At 41.6% G+C, this 18,806-nt stretch overlaps 1 protein-coding gene across 3 annotated transcripts in view; it reads right to left on the bottom strand.

Annotated features, from left to right (window-relative positions):
* Positions 1-31: 31 nt before the first annotated feature.
* STAT6 (signal transducer and activator of transcription 6) overlaps positions 32-18,806 on the bottom strand; it is a 114,922-nt gene continuing 96,147 nt past the window's right edge. For 2 of the 3 annotated variants that reach the window (XM_058167390.1, XM_058167391.1), the window contains exons 16-21: positions 15,760-15,906; positions 14,016-14,076; positions 12,823-12,918; positions 9,483-9,560; positions 7,675-7,842; positions 32-4,654 (exon numbers count right to left, since the gene is read on the bottom strand). In XM_058167390.1, the coding sequence (XP_058023373.1) occupies positions 4,549-4,654; positions 7,675-7,842; positions 9,483-9,560; positions 12,823-12,918; positions 14,016-14,076; positions 15,760-15,906 (656 nt within the window). In that variant the 3' untranslated portion in view covers positions 32-4,548. The remainder of the gene's footprint in view (positions 4,655-7,674; positions 7,843-9,482; positions 9,561-12,822; positions 12,919-14,015; positions 14,077-15,759; positions 15,907-18,806) is intronic. The other variant, XM_058167392.1, reaches the window with a different exon arrangement.

The following is an 18,806-nucleotide window of genomic DNA, read 5'->3' as shown; positions in this document are numbered from 1 at the left end:
GGTACATAGCCATAAAAAAAGCACATTAATATCCTGTACATATTTTATTGAAAGGCATATAAGTGATTGGCCATAAACAATATATCTTGTTTCCAAATCGTCCCCATGCTCCTGTACTCTCAACCACACGCATACACATGAAACATGTTTGTCGCTGCCGTTGGTCTTTGTCAACAGATGTTTCCTGTATGCGCAGAAACTGCATCCCCAGGACTGTTCGTAGCACACACACCCTGCAAACCATTTTACAAATTGCCATAGAAAGGATAATCCTTGATGTGACAGAAGGAAAAAAAATGTATCAAAGACATCAGAGGTTACTATGCTATATGTATAACTAAGCAAAATATGTAAATTGAATTAAATTCAGTTTTTGTGTCCCCTCCCCTCCATTGGAATATGGTCCCAGTAGGCACTTTGAAGACCAAGGATGATCCTCAGATCAGGAGAACTGGGACATCTTAATGCCACACATTTTGCCCATCCCCAGAATTTTCCTGTTTTTTATCGTGTATACAGTGCCGAAAATATCCTCATTACTTCTCTTGCCTGCTGATTTTATATTGTGGTTAATCATCAGAAGCGTTGATTGCTTTTCAGCTGAATTTGGAATGCTTCGAGGTATTTTGTTTCCTAATGGCTCTAGGGAGCTAGAAGTTTACCCCATTAAAAATAAGGATTGAACTGCTGCCATTTGGATATGGGCACACTAGAAACAGCTGCCTTCACACTAAACTGCATCCCAGCAGCAGTTTTCATTTGTGTACAGGTAGTTCTCGATGTACGACTGCCATTGAGCCCAAAATTTCTGTTGCTAAGTGAGACATTTATTAAGTGAGCTTTGCCCCGTTTTACGATTTTTCTTGACACACTTGTTAAGTGAACCACTGCAGTTGTGTCTTGTCCGCTCTCACCGCAGCCGGGGTCTGCTTATCTGCTCCTGAACACGGAGGAATGTATGCCTCCCGGCCCCAGTCCTGGCTCCATGCCCAGACAAGCTGCAGAGGAGGGGGCACCTCCCGGTCCCAGCCCTGGCTCCATGCCCAAGCAGGCTGCAGAGGAGGGAGCATCCCCCGGCCCCAGCCCTGGCTCCATGCCCAGGCAAACGGAGCAGCTAGACCCCTCCCCCTCCTCCACAGCATGTGAGCCTGAGGAAAGTTTACTTCCAACAGCTGCTGATTGGAGTGACCCTCGCATCAGAAGACTGGATAGGCGGAGGCAACAGAAGGAAGGGAGGGGCAGGCCTTAATGAGTGCTGAGTCATGGAGCCACACTCCATGGCCTATATAAAGGATCTGCTTTCTGGCAGTCTCTGAGTCAGGCAAAGTCGAACTTATCTTGCTGAAGTCACTTACTGGTCTCCTGCCTGCTCTGAGGACTTTGCTAGGACTTTGGGCAGAGCTGCAGAGGCAAGCCTGATTCGGATTTCCCTGACCCGGCCGTCAGCGGAGGAGTGGGACACGACAGCAGTTGTTACGTTAGAAACAGCTGTGGGGTGAATCTGACTTCCCCATTGACTTTGCTTGTCAGGTCTCACATGGCCCTGGGACACTGCAACTGTCATAAATACAAAACAAGTTTCCAAGTGTCCGAATTTTGTTCATGTGACCTTGGGAAAGCCGCAATGGTCGTGTGTTGTAAATCACTTTTTTCAATGCCATTGTAACTTCGAACGGTCACTAAATGAACTGTTGTAACTCAAGGACTACCTGTATTCTATCAAAACTTGATGCAGGGAGGTGAATTAATATCAGAATCCATCCCTTTTCCAACCAAGGCCTGGCTAGCTGGCTCAGTGGCTAAGATGCTGAGTTTGTCGATCAGAAAGGTCGGCGGTTCGAATCCCTAGTATAGGTCTCCTGTGTGAGCAGGGGTTTGGACTAGATGACCTCCAAGGTCCCTTCCAACTCTGTTGTTATTCTATCGACGGAGAGGAGGCCTTGCTGAGATTCATGTCGAATGTCATTCTCCCTCAGTGCTCCCCTACTCTTTCCCTAAGGCTTCTCGCGCCTATTCTCAGAGCTTATTTATACAGGTAATCCTCAGTTTAACAACCACAACTGTGACCAGAATTTGTCTTGTTAAGCAAGGTAGTCATTAAATGAATCGTGCCTGGTTTTATAATACATTTTTTTTTGCCACAGTTGTTAAGCAAACCACTGCAGTGAAGTAAATCCGGCTTTCCCCCCTTCACTTTGCTCATTGGAAGGCATCTGAGGAGGTCACAAATGATGATCATGTAACCCCAGCCCCCCCCATGCTGCAACCATCAAATAATATATGCCGGTTTCCAAGTAACAGAATTTTGATCACATGACTGCTGTGACAGTTGTAAGTGCGAGGGCACTTACATTTAAAAGTCACTTTTTTCAGTGCCCATTTAACAGGAATGGTTGTGTGTCAAGGATTACCTGTACTTTTCTTCCCTACCACTTCAATTTCCTGTATTCGGGGAAGAGAAATGAACAGCAAAGAGGAACCCAGTGCCATCATAGCGAGAAGTAGATGGGCTGGTCTCTACACCACACGCAGAAAATGGAAGATCCTGTATGGATCTTCCATTTTGAAGCAGTTTTATAGAAAGTAAAATCAGCTGATGGAAAATTACAGGCTTTTATAAGTCTGCTGGATGACTATCCCTTACTAGTTTCAAGTTCAGGTAAACCCACACACACCCACACCCCGACCATTTGGTTTATAGTAACTGCTGTATTTGCTGAGATTTTTGAACAGGAATCAGAACAGATATTTCTGGAGTTATCGCCTCTTGAGAGGAACGTGTTGGATTCGGTGCCCTTAAACACACATGCAATGGAGAGGGGGGATTGTAATTCAACAGTTAACTTTACAACTACTCTGTGTTTTTTTGTTTTTTTTTAAGGGAATAGGAGAACATTTCCTAAGGCTTTCTCAATGGTATAGTCCTCTTTATGCCAAAGGGGAATGGGGTGAAATTGAGAAAACCTTAAAAAGGAAGGGAATTAAACCCCTGTCTGACTCTGGGACAGGAGAGTTTCAGTTTCCCCTCCAGGGATTGTATCTTCCCTGAGGAAAATAACATTCTCCCATTCTCCTTTGTGCATTATAATTATGGCATAATGACAGTATGAGATAAAGGCGGAACAATATCTCCTTCAAAGCAGTCTGAAAGCAACATTTGCTGAAACAAACTGACTTGCAAAACATACATTGTTCAGGTAAACCTTGGAACTCCTGTTGAATTAAAATTAATACTCAACTGGTATTCAGTCAAGTCTCCATCTTCTACCCTACAGCCTTTGTGTCTTTATAGGAAAACTAGCATTCTTTCATTTGTAATGTATACAGTAGATTATTTATTTTGTTATTTTGGAATAAAGATTTTATGGGTTATTTTACACTGCACCTTTTACCAGGATTTGGCAAATGAGAATAGAGTCTGTACAATAAGAAATCTAGTATAAATGATTGGGCCGTGCCAGCTGCTAATATAGGGGGAAATCTCTATTTTACATTATCCTACCCAGGAACAATGGCACAAGTGTTGCAGTCCTTATCTTAAGAAGCCAAAATTCACTGGGTCAGAGAAAAAGGTGTAAAGAATCTAGGCTCCATCTATTATAGAGGAACTGCAAGTTGGCAAAACTGGCCCAAAATATTTTGTAGCTGTTTGGGTGAAAATTGAATCCCACCTACACCCCCACCTCCCAACTATGGACCGAAACTTGGTGAGAAGATTGCATTCACCACCATACCGAAGGCAGTAGGTTACTTTGGCAAATTGGCAAGGGAGGCCATGTGACAATTCAACACTTTCCCACCATCGCTCTTGTTTTGGCCTGAGATGGTCACCTCACTCTACCTAACAATTCTGTACGATACGGCGAAAGGCTGTGGAACATTAAATTCTGGGAGGAAATCCGGTGTCTCTTCTTCCAAAGGAGAAATGAAAAATAATGAAGACTCCATTGGAATCATTTCATTTGCGCAACTGACCCATCTAAATACATGAAAGGATCAGCAGCCCAACCAAGACTTTACCTACATTAATTGAACAAAGAAATTTTCTTCTGAAGTTCCTGATGAAATATTTTCTGTCTTGGCTGCTGGTAACTGATAAACAATCAATCTAATGTGCTATAAATGGAAAACCACCAAATCTCCCTTGCGATCCAGAGGTAACACAGATAAGCGGTAAAGCACACGGAGGTGCTATTGCATCATGTTTGTCCCCCTTCCCCCAGATATTACTGCCCACAGCAAAGGAGGTGTGAGTCAGTGGGAGAACCTCTCTTACTCCATTGGCTGTGCTGACAATATAGGCTGAGCATGTGCCTGACTTGGCACGCAACTGAAGCGGGTCTTGGTTCAGAAGAACTTGCAAAGATCTAATGAAGGATGAAGTAGATATGCAGAAGAGCCCAGGAGTCGTTTTCTGTACATGGTAAGTCTTCTGGGTTACCAGCCATCACTGTTTATGTCCCGGCTTGATAGGGAGAAGTACATAAAAGGTCCATTAAAGTATCTCCAAGGTGTTAGAGAGAAAGACGACAAGCACATATAAATGGGTCACACTGAATTATGGCAAAAGTGAAGGTCTGGGTGCAGGTCTTGGTCTGGATGCAGAAGCTTTTCAAACTCTTCACTGGAAGGTGGCGAAATGGTCTCAGGCACACTGGAGGTGGGGAGGGGAAACAGGCAGTGAGCAAGCGGACTTGAGGAATTTGTTCTCATGAAGCACCTCACAGCCAACAGGCAGGATCATGCTATCATCCCATTATATTTTCCCTCCCCAGTTTCTTGGGTTCTGGCCAAGAACTTGCAAGTTTGAATCCAGCTACGCACCCCCATTTCAGCCTCCCCAGCTTCCCTTGGCTTCTTATCAGTAGACAAAACAAATTGCATCAGCCCAACATCCCAAAGGTGCTTTTTTTTCCAAGAGGCAACTGGACTTTCTGGTTTTTCTTCAACGACGTTTCGTTTCTTCTTCACAGCCGAAGATGCTTCTTGGATGAGAAGCGAAACGTCTTCAAAGAAAAACTGGAAAGTCAGTTGCCTCTTGAAAAAAAAGCACCTTTGGGACAAGCATGACCTGGATGACTGAGAACCTCCATAGACATCAGTCCAACAATTATCATTCTCAACTGCGCTTTCTAGATGGCCCTGCCCCGTTTTACCTGCCATTCAGTGTCTACTTGCTTCTCAATAACTAACCTCAGCAACACTTTCCTTGCTGTGTGTGCATCAGAAACTGAGGACATTGGAGGCGTGGCCAGTGTCGCAAACGGGACGGTCGCACTCCCCGACAACTGCAGGGAGCACGCCAAAATCCCCCCCGATATAGAGGTCCGTTCAGGACCATAGCTGCCCCGTAGAGGCAGCGAAGAATGGGGGAGCCGCCGGAGCGAACGGGAAGGTTGCAAACTCCCCGCAGCTCCGGTCTATTTCCCCCGACCCAGCGGGGAGGAACTGCAGCGGCCATCACTGCTACAAAGTTGGGACGGCCACAAGTACGGGCAGGAGGACGAAGCATAATTTTAGAACAGAGTTTGGAAGTTGGGTGAGTTTTCATCTACTCACGAAGAAACTTTATTTAAAAATAGGCACAAGCCTTAAAGAAATGTTGATTGAGCAGCTAATTGCATTGGAAAGTGAAAACGGAAGGAAATACTTTAAGGAATACCCCGATTCTGAAGAAAGGGCTTGGAATGGAAGTCTAGAGCCCTAATTAAATAGAAAAATATATTTTTTTCTTACTGAATAAATAATTGGTTTGAGGCTCCTGGAAATTTGGATGGACTATGTAGATACAAAAGAAACAAGGGAAAAAAAGAAAGAAAGAAAAAGAAAAAGAAAGCTGGAAATATTGATTTTAATGAAACATCTCAAATCCCTCTATCCTGGGACTAATAAAAATTAAAAAACTATTTTAAAAAAAGGGACAAGAGTTGTAAAAAGGAAAAACAAAGGGAGACAAAGGGAAGGCATGGCTTCCACAAAAGTAAAATGGAGACTGTGTTAATATGGACTGCAAATCAAAGAAGACGTTTAAAGATACAGGACAGAATGAAAGAAAGAAGTTGTCTTTGTTAACTCAAAGCAATTCCAGTGTGATTTCAGGACTTATTTATGAGAAGAATTTGGATATAAAAGCTGATCTCCATGACACAAAACATCTAAGAATAACAAGAAACTTTATTGCTACTTAAAATGGCTATTTTTTTAACTGTGTCTGCAATTGCATCAAATGTGATACCTAGAGGCAGAGGAAGGAAAGCAGGATCTGAATAGTTTTGTCACTATTCCCAAGAAGATGGGATGCTGCTGTGAATTTACGACAGTTTCAAGAAGGAATTTTGGATGGCTGCCTTTAGAAAATACACAAAAGAACTAAGTAGAGAACTTTTGTCATTCTAAGTGAAATAAAGCGATAAAGAATTTGATTTAGAAAGCTGAATTTTTATGATTTAAATTATACAACAATAAGAAGAAATATGATTGTCACTTAAAATGCATAATTTGTTATCTGTGATTTGTAATTCTATGACTGATTTCTAGTGGCAGAGGAAGAATGTAAGAATCGAATGGCCTTGGTGATTTCAGGACCATTCCCCCGAAAATTGGTGCGGTGGTGTTATAACACGACAGCTTTAAGAAATTTTTGTTAAGGAATTAAGCAGAGAATTTTATTATGGGTGTAAAAATACAAATGGTATCTATAAAATAACTATTAATGATGTTTTGAGGAATGGAGGAGGACCAAATGGGGAAGGAGGGAAATGGGTGTTAAAAACTCACATTGAGGAAATAAGGTTATTTTTTCTTTTTTTTTCTTTTTTTAAAGAATTTGTAAGGAAATTAAAATGACTAGCAACTTCCAAAGGAACAGCTGAATATAATCAGAGAAACTATTTGGATAGATAAGAAATATTTACCCCTTTTTATTTTTTTCTCTCTCTCTTCTATTGAGAATTGATTATGTGGGACTTTTTAAGCATAGGTTATCTAGAGGCAAAGATAGATGATAAGAGGGAACAATCTTTGTGATTTCAGGATTGCTTCCAAGCATGATGGGAATGTCTATGTGATTGCAGGGCATTAGAAAGAGCTTTTAGGGTTTGACCTCTGAGGTAAAAATAATATAGAAATAAGTTTTGATGTGTAATTTAAAAAGATATAGGTTTAAAAGGGGTTTAAAATATTAGGACTAGACTTCATCTAACGTTGGTTTCAGAATGGGATGATTTTTTTTTTTACCAGATTTGTGCAAATAACAATCACTTTAGAGAAGGAGAAGGAAATGTATTGTATACAATACAATGGGGGATGAAATTTGAAATATGTATAAGAATGTACCTGACTGATAACCTGTTCAAAATGATTTTCTTTTAATTATGTTTATAAAAAATAAAAAAAAATCTCAAAAAAAGAAACTGAGGACATCGATAATTAAACCAATTTGCTTAGTGTTTCAGTCAACTAAGAAGTATGTCATCCTGTCCTCCTTTGAAAGGTTGCTTGAAACAATCGATCTTATAAAAGGTTCCCTATGCTATAATTTCTGGGGACTCTGGAGGAAGCAATGACAGATAAAACCACAGGAAGAAAAAGCAATATTTGTAAAGCCCCATTGTGAGAAATGTCTCTGATAATTATCTTTTATCTTTCCACCTGCAAAATGCCATCTGCACTCACCTTAACGGGTCTGCCATCACATGGAGCTGAAGATTCCCTGGGTATGTTATGTTGTTCTCAGTGGGCATAGAGAGGTCCGGCATCTCTACGTCTTGGCACATGGAGTATGAATCCACTGAACCAAGAGGCGAAGCATTGCCCAAAGGGTATGAGCAAGTCATTAATTCACTGTGAGAGGAGAGAAATGATGGTCACAATGCAGTTCTAGAGACTGAAAAGTGGAACAGGGTATCCTGACATTGCTAGGTGGTATCAACTGAAAATCCAAAGCCAAGGGACTAGTGAGATGGAAAAATGACACCGAGGTTTTTTGCTCTCTAGGTAGTTTGGGTTGATTGCCCAATATTGCAGTTCCAAAATGAAAAAGAGAACTTGCATTAAATTAATATGACAATATGCAAATATGCTTTTGAATTAACCAATTATATTTACATTAGTCTTAGGCTTTATGTATGGTATCAATCTTGGGCAAATAGCTATTTTTATTGTTTTTTCATATTGCACATTTTAATAAATATTTCTATATATTATGCCTAGGTCTCTACGTTATGCTGGAGTGAATACCATATTTTTCGGTGTATAAGATACACTTCCCACCCCCCCCAAAGTGGGTCGAAATGTCTGTGCATCATATACAGGAAATGTTGCTGAAGCTCCGCCCACCTGCCGGCCCTTACCCGTCAGCCTCTGCCTTCCAGCAATTTGCCTCCTTGCAGCAAATAGCTTGGTCAGTTTCAGCACAGCCTGATTTAGCACGAGCTGATTGGAGGTTGGATCTGCCTCCCACAATACCACCTATCAGCTGTTCCAGGCTGCGGGGATCGCTACTGTCCATTGCCACAGTCGCCACCCATCGCCACTGCCACCTACCACCGCCTCCATGTGCCCCATTTTCAGTCTCCGTGCACCCAATTTTTGGCCCACTCCAGGCAGCGGGGATCGCCGTCACCTATCCCTGCCGCCTGGAACAGGCCGAAAGTGAGGCGCGGGGAGGCTGGAAATGGGACGCACAGAAACAAAAAAATGGCGTTTGCAGAGGTGACAATAGGCAGCAGCAGCGATAGGTGGCCATGGCAGCTGTTGGTGGCGGCGATCCCTGCAGCCTGGAACAGCTGATAGGTGGTATTCCAGGAGGCAGATCCAACCGCCAATCAGCTGCTTGTGCTAAATCAGGCTGTGCTGAAGCTGACCAGGCTGTTTGCTGTAAGGAGGCAAATTGCTGGGAGGCAGAGGCAGAGTTTTTCCCCTTGTTTTCCTCCCCAAAAGCTAGGTGTGTCTTATAGTCCAAAAAATACAGTAGTTCTGTTTTTGGTGAGATCTAAGTACAGATAGTCTTTGCTTAACAATTGCTGTTTAGTGACTGTGAAGTAAGGACAGCACTGAAAATATAACTTTATGACTGATCCTCAAACATATGACCCTTGGGGTTTTCTACAGCCACGTGACTGCCATTCTGGTGCTTTGCAATCAGCACATCCAGTACTCCAAGGTTACACAATCACCATTTGTAAGCTTCACAGCTGGATTCCAAAGTCAATGGAAAAGCCGACTGTAAAAACGCAAGCCTCGGTCACATGACCTCTTATTACCAACCAGGAGTGTTTCGCTTAGCAACCACAATGTAACCTAATGTCATAAGTCTGGGCGCGGTCACATGAAGTTTCACTTAAGGAACACGTGGCTTGGCAACTGGGTTGCTGGTCCCCAGTGTGTTGGTTAAGTGAGGACTACCCATATAACATTCAGTCAGTGTCCTGCTTGCTCCCCGCTATTCTTTCTGAGACAAACAAAACAGAAGGAATCCTTACAATGGCAGCTGTGAGCTTCCATATGTTGTGCTGCTGGCTAAAGATGTCCCAATGGATGATGGAACCATGACTGGTGGGCTGCGGCAAACACAGAGAAGGCTACGTCAAACACTGGACAGAATAATCTCAAGATTCTATCGATGTTGGAATGAGCATACAACACATCTGCACTGATTTCTTTTTAACCTTCTGGTAATCCTTGACTTACAACCAGTTGCTTAGTAACTAGTCGATGTTACAACAGAATCCCCCCTCAAAAACTACTTACGACCCAGTTTTGAAGTTGTAACCAAATTTTGGGCGCTCGGCAATTAGGCCGCATTTACAGCCATTTGCAGCACCCGTGGTCACGTGACTGTGATTTATGACATTTTCCTGAAAATCACCACTTATTTCCAGTTTCTGGCGAAAACTGCCTCACAGCGAATGATGAGCTTGCTTAACAAAGACTGCTTAATGACTGCCACACTCGCTTAGCGATTGCCTCAAAAAAGGTTGTAAAGTCAGGTCTGGTCACATGGTGACCCGTTTTACAACTGTCCCAACTTCAGGCCAAAACTGTGGGCTCAATTACAGTTGTAAGTCAAGGATCACCTGTACTGATCGCATCGCTAGGTGTTTTTTTTTTAATCCTACCTTTATACTTTATTTTCCTGCATTTTAATTTTGCTCTTTCTTCAAGCGGCCTTCAAGGGCAGTGTAGATCAGGGTTTCTCAACTCAGCATTCTGGATGGAAAAATTTGGGTCCTTGAAGTCCAAAACTTGAAGTCCACACATTTTAAGTTGCTGAAGTTGAGAAGCCTGGCCTAGATGTGGGGTCTTCTCCCTTCACCAGTCTTTTGAGAAAGGTTTGGTGGGGAGAAAGAGTCTGGGAGTTCACATACTGTATGACTCTAAGGGAGGAGTAACCAGAATAGTGGTTTTTACCAGTGGTGAAATATAAAATTTGTTACTACCGGTTCTGTGGGCATGGCTTGGTGGGAGGGGGAGTAATGTGACTGGGTGGGAATGGCCAACTTTTTTTTTTTAACTTTTAAAAGCATTTTTTCTACAGCCTCTTTGGCCGAAAAGGTTGTAAAAAATGCTTTTAAAAGGCTCTGACGATCCCAGCTGAGTTGCCTGATCTTCAGAGGCTTTTGTTTTCTTTCAAAAGCATTTTTTTGCCTTTAAAAGGAAAAAAAAAAGCCTCTGACGATCAGGCAACTCAGCTGAGATCATCAGAGGAGCCTTTTAAAAGAATTTTTTCTACAACCTCTTCAACCGAAAAGGTCCCAGCTGAGCCGCAGGATCATCAGAGGCTTTTTTTTTTACTTTTAAAAGCACTTTTTCAGCCGAAGAAAAAATGCTTTTAAAAGAAAAAAAACCCTCTGATGATCGTGCGGCTCAGCTGGGCATGGTGGGGGACACAGAGATTTTTGCTACTGGTTCTCTGAACCACCCACTGCCATCACTAGCAGATCGGGCGATCCGGTCTGAACCAGGAGCATTTCACCCCTGGGTTTTACATAATAAAACGTTTATCACACAATAGGCACCATTTTGTAACTTGCAATATGCCACGAGATGCAAAACTAGTACAGGAAAGAGTGGTTAATCTTTCCTTATAAGTTATTTCCTTTGAAGCTTCTCTCCTTCCACCTAAATCAAGCAGAATTCCCAATCAATGCACTGGTGTCCTTCCTAAGTACTTTGGGAGAGAGAGAGACACACACACACATTTAAAAAAAAAAATTCTGCCTTTACTATTTTTAAATAACTCAAGGCAGTGAACTAATGCTCTTTCCTCCTCCTATTTTCCCCACAACAACTCTGTGAGGTGGATTGCATTGAAAGAGAGTGACCACCCCCAAAGTCAGCCAGCTGGCTTTCATGCCTAAGATGGGACTCGAATTCACTCTCTCCTGGTTTCTAACCTGATGCTTAAGCACTAGACTAAACTGGCTCTATCTATTTCAATATCAAAGATCGCTGAAACCTAAAAAAAATGATGCAGCACTGGAGAGTCACGTCTTTGCACCAAAGGGAGAGGGGTTGCATTGTCAAAATAATTGGGGAGGGGAGGGGAGAAATGAGGCATCTGCTCTCATTCACATTTACAGCCAACATCCACTTTCACCCTCTGAATCACTGCTTTTAACAAAAGAGGTCAGAGAATCCAGTCAATATTAGCACAGAGACTAAGGAAGATGATCTTACAGAAATACGTAGGAACTGCCACCTAGACAAAAAGGGCAGAAACATCTTTTAAGTTCAGAATGAGACATTATAACTATAGCCAATCTCAAAAGTTATTTTAGCCTTTCTGCGGAGTTGATTTCCTGATCTCTTCTATCCAAAGGAACTGACATGAGTCAGTCAAGTCTCATTGTGTTGTGTTGTGTTGTACTTCCTCTTCCTTCTTATGTCCCAGTCTGTCTGAGCTGCTGCTGAATGGGATTTAGTTGTTTTGGGTAAAAAATAATGTTTCAGTCTTCTTTTGCCTAAGTAATGGTTCCTGCGTATTTCTTACAAGGTCATCTTCCTTAGTCTTTACAGGTAGACTAAATTAATCAGCATTTTTGCTTCTGAGCAAAACCATCCCAAGGATACACATCAGCACTACCAAAAAAAGAAATCTAACGCAGTACTTTCACATCCCAAATCTTCTTTCATAAAATTGAAAGGAAGACGATGCTGACGTCAATCCTACTTTGAAGCATTTTATAAATAGCTGCATTTTATGGTTCTTTTTTCTCTACATCTCTTTGCAGAAGTTCAGAAACTGCTCTGGACATGGTCTTACTGTACTGTAAGCTGTACTGTACTTGGAAGCTAAATCTTTTTTTTCCCCTTGTGGTTTCACATTAGAGTAAATGAAATTGTTCTTTTCCACTGGAAGGCAGCAGCTTTACAGAACTTGTAGGTGGATCATTTTCCATTGGTGAGAAATCTTGCCCTCAACATTTTTCCTGAGATTGCAGCTTCTCTTCAGAACAACAGTTCTGTTTTTTTATCTTATCTCCCCCACCCCACCCCAATATAATCAGGTACATGTACACAAGGTAAACTAAGAATATAGATAGGATTGGAGAACAAACAGCAATTTATTCTCTTCCCTTCTTGTCTAGTGTCAGAGAATTCTCATTCTCCAGGACCAGGAATAGCTCACGTTTGGGCCTCTACAGCATTCTCCTTCAATATTAAAGGAGTGAAACCGAGACTTTTGAAGGATTGGGGGATAAAGAATGGGGGCAATGTGAAGGTACTTCCTCTTGGTACTGCTTCATAGACACATGCTCATTATATAATAGAAACACAATGGTAGGATTCTCTGCAATTAATCAGTAAGTTGATACTTACTCATGATAAGTTGAAACAGAATGGACTGCAAGATTCACATTAGAACCAGCCAGAGTGTCAGCTGGTTTCTGAACGGACGTAGGAAATGAGCAGGGTCTGAAATTGAACACAGCTTGTGTGAACATCCATTTGCTAAGCCACAGGTCACTTCTGGCACTTTCACAGATTCTGATCTAAGAGGCATATCTGATCTTAAAGAGTGTTTTCCCTTGCCTTATTCAAAATGGCACCAATAGGATAAAATCAAGGCTGATGGAGAAGGTGAAATCTAGATTTAAATCTAAATTTAAATCACCTAAACCTAAACCTGACCCATCCAATTTACAATATATAGTTGTCCATCTCATGAATGTGACCCTGGGTGGCATATAATAAAACCCCACCCAGATGCTGCTATCCATTAGTTTCCTTCAACAGTCTGATGATGTTATGTTGGATTCTTTTCCCCATAGCAAGAAGGGAGGGAGAGAGAAACAGTCCAAACTGGAAGTCCAGTAAGATAATAATGGAAGAACACAATACACACAAAACAATGCTGAGATCCTAGGAAAAAGTACAGAGAAAAGCAAATAATGATAAGGAGTCTGGAGCTAAATTGTATGATGAATGGTTGGTAGGTATATCTAGTCTGGTGAAGAGAAGGACTAGGGGGCAACATGATAGCAGTCTTCCAATATTTGAGGGGCTGCCACATAGAGGAGAGGGTCGACCTATTCTGCAAAGCAGGACAAGAAATAATGGGTGGAAGATCATTAAAGAGAGATCCAACCTAGAACTAAGGAGAAATTTCCTGACAGTGAGAACAGCTAATCAGAACAGCTTGCTTCCAGAAGTTGTGGGTGCTCCATCACTGGAGGTTTTCAAGAAGAGATTAGACAACCATTTATCCAGAATGGTATAGGATCTCTTTTTTGAGCAGGGGCTTGGACTATAAGACCTCCAAGGTCCCTTCTAACCTTGTTATTATATGTTCTATGTTCTAAGGACAAAAGGGACATAGATGAAAGAAAGTGCCATCTGACCAAAGTGTTTTCAGACCTTCCCTTCATTTCAGTAGAGCTACATTAAGATAGGTCTGAATTTATTGTCTACTCCTGGAAAGGTTAATTAGGAAAAGATGATCAACATATTTGTACCCAATCCCAGGAAATGTTAAAAGAAGAAGAAAAAAGTTGGAGAATTCACACACTCACGTGTCTACAGTTATGGTTAACCTGGCTGGGACGTAACTGCTGGTGTTTTTTCGTGTCTCTGCTGTGGAAAGAAACATAACCGCATTTTAGCTTCTCAATGCACAAATCGGTTCGTATTTGTCATACACAAAGAAATTTCAAGAAGTTTTGTAACAAGAGGAAGCCCTAAAGCAGAAGTTGCTTTCCCTCTATAGCAGCAGTTCCCAGGCTGATGTCTTCCAACTTATCAATTACAGAAAGGTAGAGTCCCAAATAGGGATGAGTCAATTGTTTGGTGTTTGATGTATTCAATGACTCTTATAAATTCTCAGACAAGGATGCTGGAAATGATCCAGGCAGGAATTCCTGCCTGCCATCCAAATATTAGATGGAGCTTATCCTGTGACCTGCTCAGCCTTATCTTTAGAATCTCCAAGCAGTTTCTGCTTGGAGTATTGGTTCATTAATAGAAATGAGCCTCTTCATATTTTCTGACTGATATACAGCAAAAGCTCTGGAGACACACCTTTTGTTCAATTATGTGTCATGTCACTCGAACTATGAAAGTTTATGTGAGAAAATTCATGGATTTGCTGAAAGTTAGCTCTGTCTTAAATGCAGAATGGAACTGGGGAGAGCAATCAGATATGGATAAGCAAATCAATCCTAATCGGGTCTATGCCATTTTGTATGTTTTTATTCCAAGTCCCATGTTCACGTTATTTTGTGATTTATAAGAACCTTCACCAAAATTTGCACCTGCAAGCAGAATTATAACATATATTCTCTCAAAATAAACATTTTCTACTACATTTTGATAATTTTATTCAGCTTACACAATGAGCATATTAAGCTGCCAAGTTCCAATTATAGTAGATCAGTCATCAAAATTGCATTTGACTTCCCAAACATTTCTAGTTATTTTGATTGTGGGACACATAAAATATTGCCCTTGCATAAAATAATAAGATTTATATAACAAATAAATATACATATACATACACTAGATTATATCCTGTCCTTCAGAATCTGTACAGAACCCATTTTTCCCTACCTGACTTTAATTTTGCTCCTCTGTTTTTCAAACTTAACTTAATCTTGTTCTTTACTACATCCATCTGAACAAATATAAAGTCAAGGGGAAAAAAACAAAACACATAAAAAGAAAGTTAACCAGCAACTCTTGCTATAGGACCATGTACACAGTAAATGGATTTACAGTCTCTAAAAAAAGAGACTTTACAATGGCAAAACGATTTTGGAATAACTTCTTAGAGGAGTATTCTTGGTACCAGTTTTGTTCCCTTTTCAACTTTTTTCTTGGGAATTTTGAATATAAATTAAATGTCTTTATCTAATTGAAAAAAATATTATGCCTTGCCATTTTACTTTATTATTTTTTTTAGTTTGTACTGCTCTAATCATGTTACATTCCTCATTATGCTGTATATTGGCAGAAAATTTCCTTTTGGGTGTACGTAAGCCCCCCCCCAATTTTTTTTTTAATGAACCAATAATTTAAATAAGGGAATTCTTCTGGATCTTGTTTTTGAAAGCCACGCTTTTGTCAGGCCATATTTTTTCCCATCAAGCCTCCTTCTTCCAGCTTGATTTTCAACCCGATATATTCCAGCAAATGTTAAATTCTGTCCCTGACTGTCGGGCACAGGAAAGGAAGAGCTCACATGGGGAAGGAACACCCTTGTAAAATATTGAGCTTCCTTCTGTCTGGATCTTCTCCCCTGCCTTTCTCCCCGCCACTCACTGTTGTAGTCCCTCCTGAAAGCCTCGTGTTTGGGCCTGTTAGGATAAAGCACATGGAGTTGTGGGAGATCCAGAACACAGTCAGCCAGTGAACGAATGGACAATTGCTTGGCCGTGAATGGCTGGATGTTCTCCACCTGAGTGGAACCTGAGACAAAGGAAGAGAAAACAGCCCGTAAAGAAATGAAAATGTCAGCCCATCACACACACAAAATGTATACTTATGATTCATAGCAGCCACCCATACCTTCTGGTTGCATTGGATTTGCTTGAATTTGGCTTCTCTGTATATCAGGCCTTTGGGTGGGACTTCTACAAATTCTAATTATAATTGACATCCTGGACATAAACCGTATCAACTTCTACCCTCAAAATGATGCAATTGCACTGCACACCAGAACAACTAGACACAAGAATAGTTTTTTCCCAAATGCCATCACTCTGCTAAACAAATAATTCCCTCAACATTGTCAAACTATTTACTATTTATAACTATTTATTACAATCTGCACTACTATTAATCTTCTCATCATTCCCATCACCCATTTCCTTCCACTTATGATTGTAACTTTGTTGCTTGTATCCTTACAATTTATACTGATATTGATTGTTTCCTGATTGCTATTTGTAGCCTTTGACTATCATTAAGTGTTGTGTCATTAAGTGTTAAATTTGTACCCTATGACTATCATACAGGGACACGGTGGCTCAGGGGCTAGGACGTTGAGCTTGTCGATCGAAAGGTAGGCAGCTCGGCGGTTCAAATCCCTAGTGCTGCCGTGTAATGGGGTGAGCTCCCGTTACTAGTCCCAGCTTCTGCCAACCTAGCAGTTTCGAAAGCACGTAAAAATGCAAGTAGAAAAATTAGGAACCACCTTTGGTGGGAAGGTAACAGCATTCCGTGCGCCTTTGGCATTGAGTCATGCCAGCCACATGACCACGGAGACATCTTTGGACAGCGCTGGCTCTTCGGCTTTGAAACGAAGATGAGCACCGCCCCCTAGAGTCGGCAACGACTAGCACGTATGTGCAAGGGGAACCTTTACCTTTACTTTTATGACTATCATTAAGTGTTGTAAGTGCTATACCTTGATGAAGGTATCTTTTCTTTTATGTACATTGAGACCATATGCACCAAGACAAATTCCTTGTGTGTCCAATCATACTTGGCCAATAAAAATTCTATTCTATTCGATTCTATTCGATTCGATTCCCACACATGCATTTCTTCTTCTCCTTGCTAGTCTCCAATTCCAAGGGAGTTAGAAGCTGCCTTGGAATTTAACTATTATCTTATGTATCCAATCTCCATTGCAGGACAAAAACTAAGGTCCAACAGTCCAGCAGACAGACTGACTGATAATTCAATAGGTGAGCCTAGTAGTTGCCTGAACAGGCAACATTTTGGCTGCAAATGCAAGAGGTCAATGCCCAGGCAGCTGCAAAAACTTGAGTAGGTCAAATACTTGCACCAACACCTGACTATACTGCTCCTCACCAAAAAGCTCTATGTTCTTTTCTACGGGAGAACCAGCCAACCTTCCAATGCCAACCATCCTTCTTCAGCAATTCCAGCCCACACAATCTTCAAAATGGTGGACCAGTGATTGGGTCTCCTCTGCTGCCACGCGACAATATGCATGTGAATCATGGGAAACTGTCCAAATTCCCAACCTAGCATTTTTTTAGCACCCTTTCAAAAGCCAGGCACTCGGTGTGTTAAGGGAAAGACTTGCTTTTGCAAATCCCCACAGCAAGGAAACAGCAGTCAGTTATTAGTTGGGCAAGGCAAATTTCCAAGTAGAGCAGTCCAAAGTCAAGTCAAATTTACAACAGCAAATCAAGGGAGGAATGAGGTTGTGGTTAGTCAACAAGCAACTAGATTCCAAGAATCACGATACACAAGCCAAATGCTGGAGTTGCTTCTAGCAAGATCACATTGTTCCTGTAAGACTTAAATCCTCTCTCTACTGAGAATACACAGCTATGGTCAAACTTTGTGAGTTCTGCTTGATGGCAAATTGCAAGTCATGTGTTTTGGTGAGGCACAGAGATACCAGGAGGAATTGTTGGGGGTATATTATATAATCAAGGGTGCAATTCAGCAGGTTCTGGAGACTGGTAGCGGAAATTTTGAGTAGTTTGGAGAACCGGCAAATACTACCTCTGGCTGGCCCCAGAGTGGGGTGGGAATGGAGATTTTGAAATATCCTTCCCCCAGAAGTGGGGAGGGAATGGGGATTTTGTAGTATCCTTCCCCTGGAGTGGGGTGGGAATGGGGATTTTGCAGTACCCTTCCCCTGCCATGCCCACCAAGCCATACCACGCCTACCAAGCCACACCCACAGAACCGGTAGTAAAAAATTTGAATTCCACCACTGTTATATATACTGTATACACATGAAAGTTCAAAGAGCCACTATAAAAAGGTGGAAGCAGAAACTACTCCATGATAGGAACGTGAAAGGTTTCATGTGAAACCCCTAAGAAATACTGCTATTCATTAGAGAAGTAGAACAATATTGAGTAGATAATTTGGCCCAGTATTGTATGTTCATGCTAATGTACTGAGTTTCACCAACAGCCAGTTCCAGCCGTGCTGCTTTGGACCAATAACCACACCCATCCTTCCCAGCGCCCTTACAACTGGAGGTTAGCAGAGAGCTGGAATGTAATTAGTTAATTCCTTGCCCTTTTAAATCAATGGGATTGATTCTTCCCTTCCAACCCTGCTCCAGATTAGAGCTGGGAAGGGAAACGGATGTTTCCATGGCATTACTCAGTTGATGAGGGTATTATTCCTATCAGAGCTTGTTGATGATTTTGGCAGAGCTGGGATGGTGGTCTCGGTGGCTTTTGATTCTACTGATCCCAGTACTTTTCTCAGCTGATTCCTTGAGTAGGACATTGGGAGCATGCCTCTATTCTTTTCCCCAGGGCTGATTCCAGTTGGTGTTGATTGATGGGAAGAGATCTTCCCTTAGGTCTCTCGCTTGTGGTGTGCCACAAGGTTGTATTCTCTCCCCTCCTTTTCAACATCTACATGAA

The sequence above is a fragment of the Ahaetulla prasina genome, chromosome 2, assembly GCF_028640845.1.
Source record: "Ahaetulla prasina isolate Xishuangbanna chromosome 2, ASM2864084v1, whole genome shotgun sequence".
Taxonomy (NCBI): domain Eukaryota; kingdom Metazoa; phylum Chordata; class Lepidosauria; order Squamata; family Colubridae; genus Ahaetulla; species Ahaetulla prasina.
This window is presented reverse-complemented; position numbering and strand designations above follow the sequence as displayed.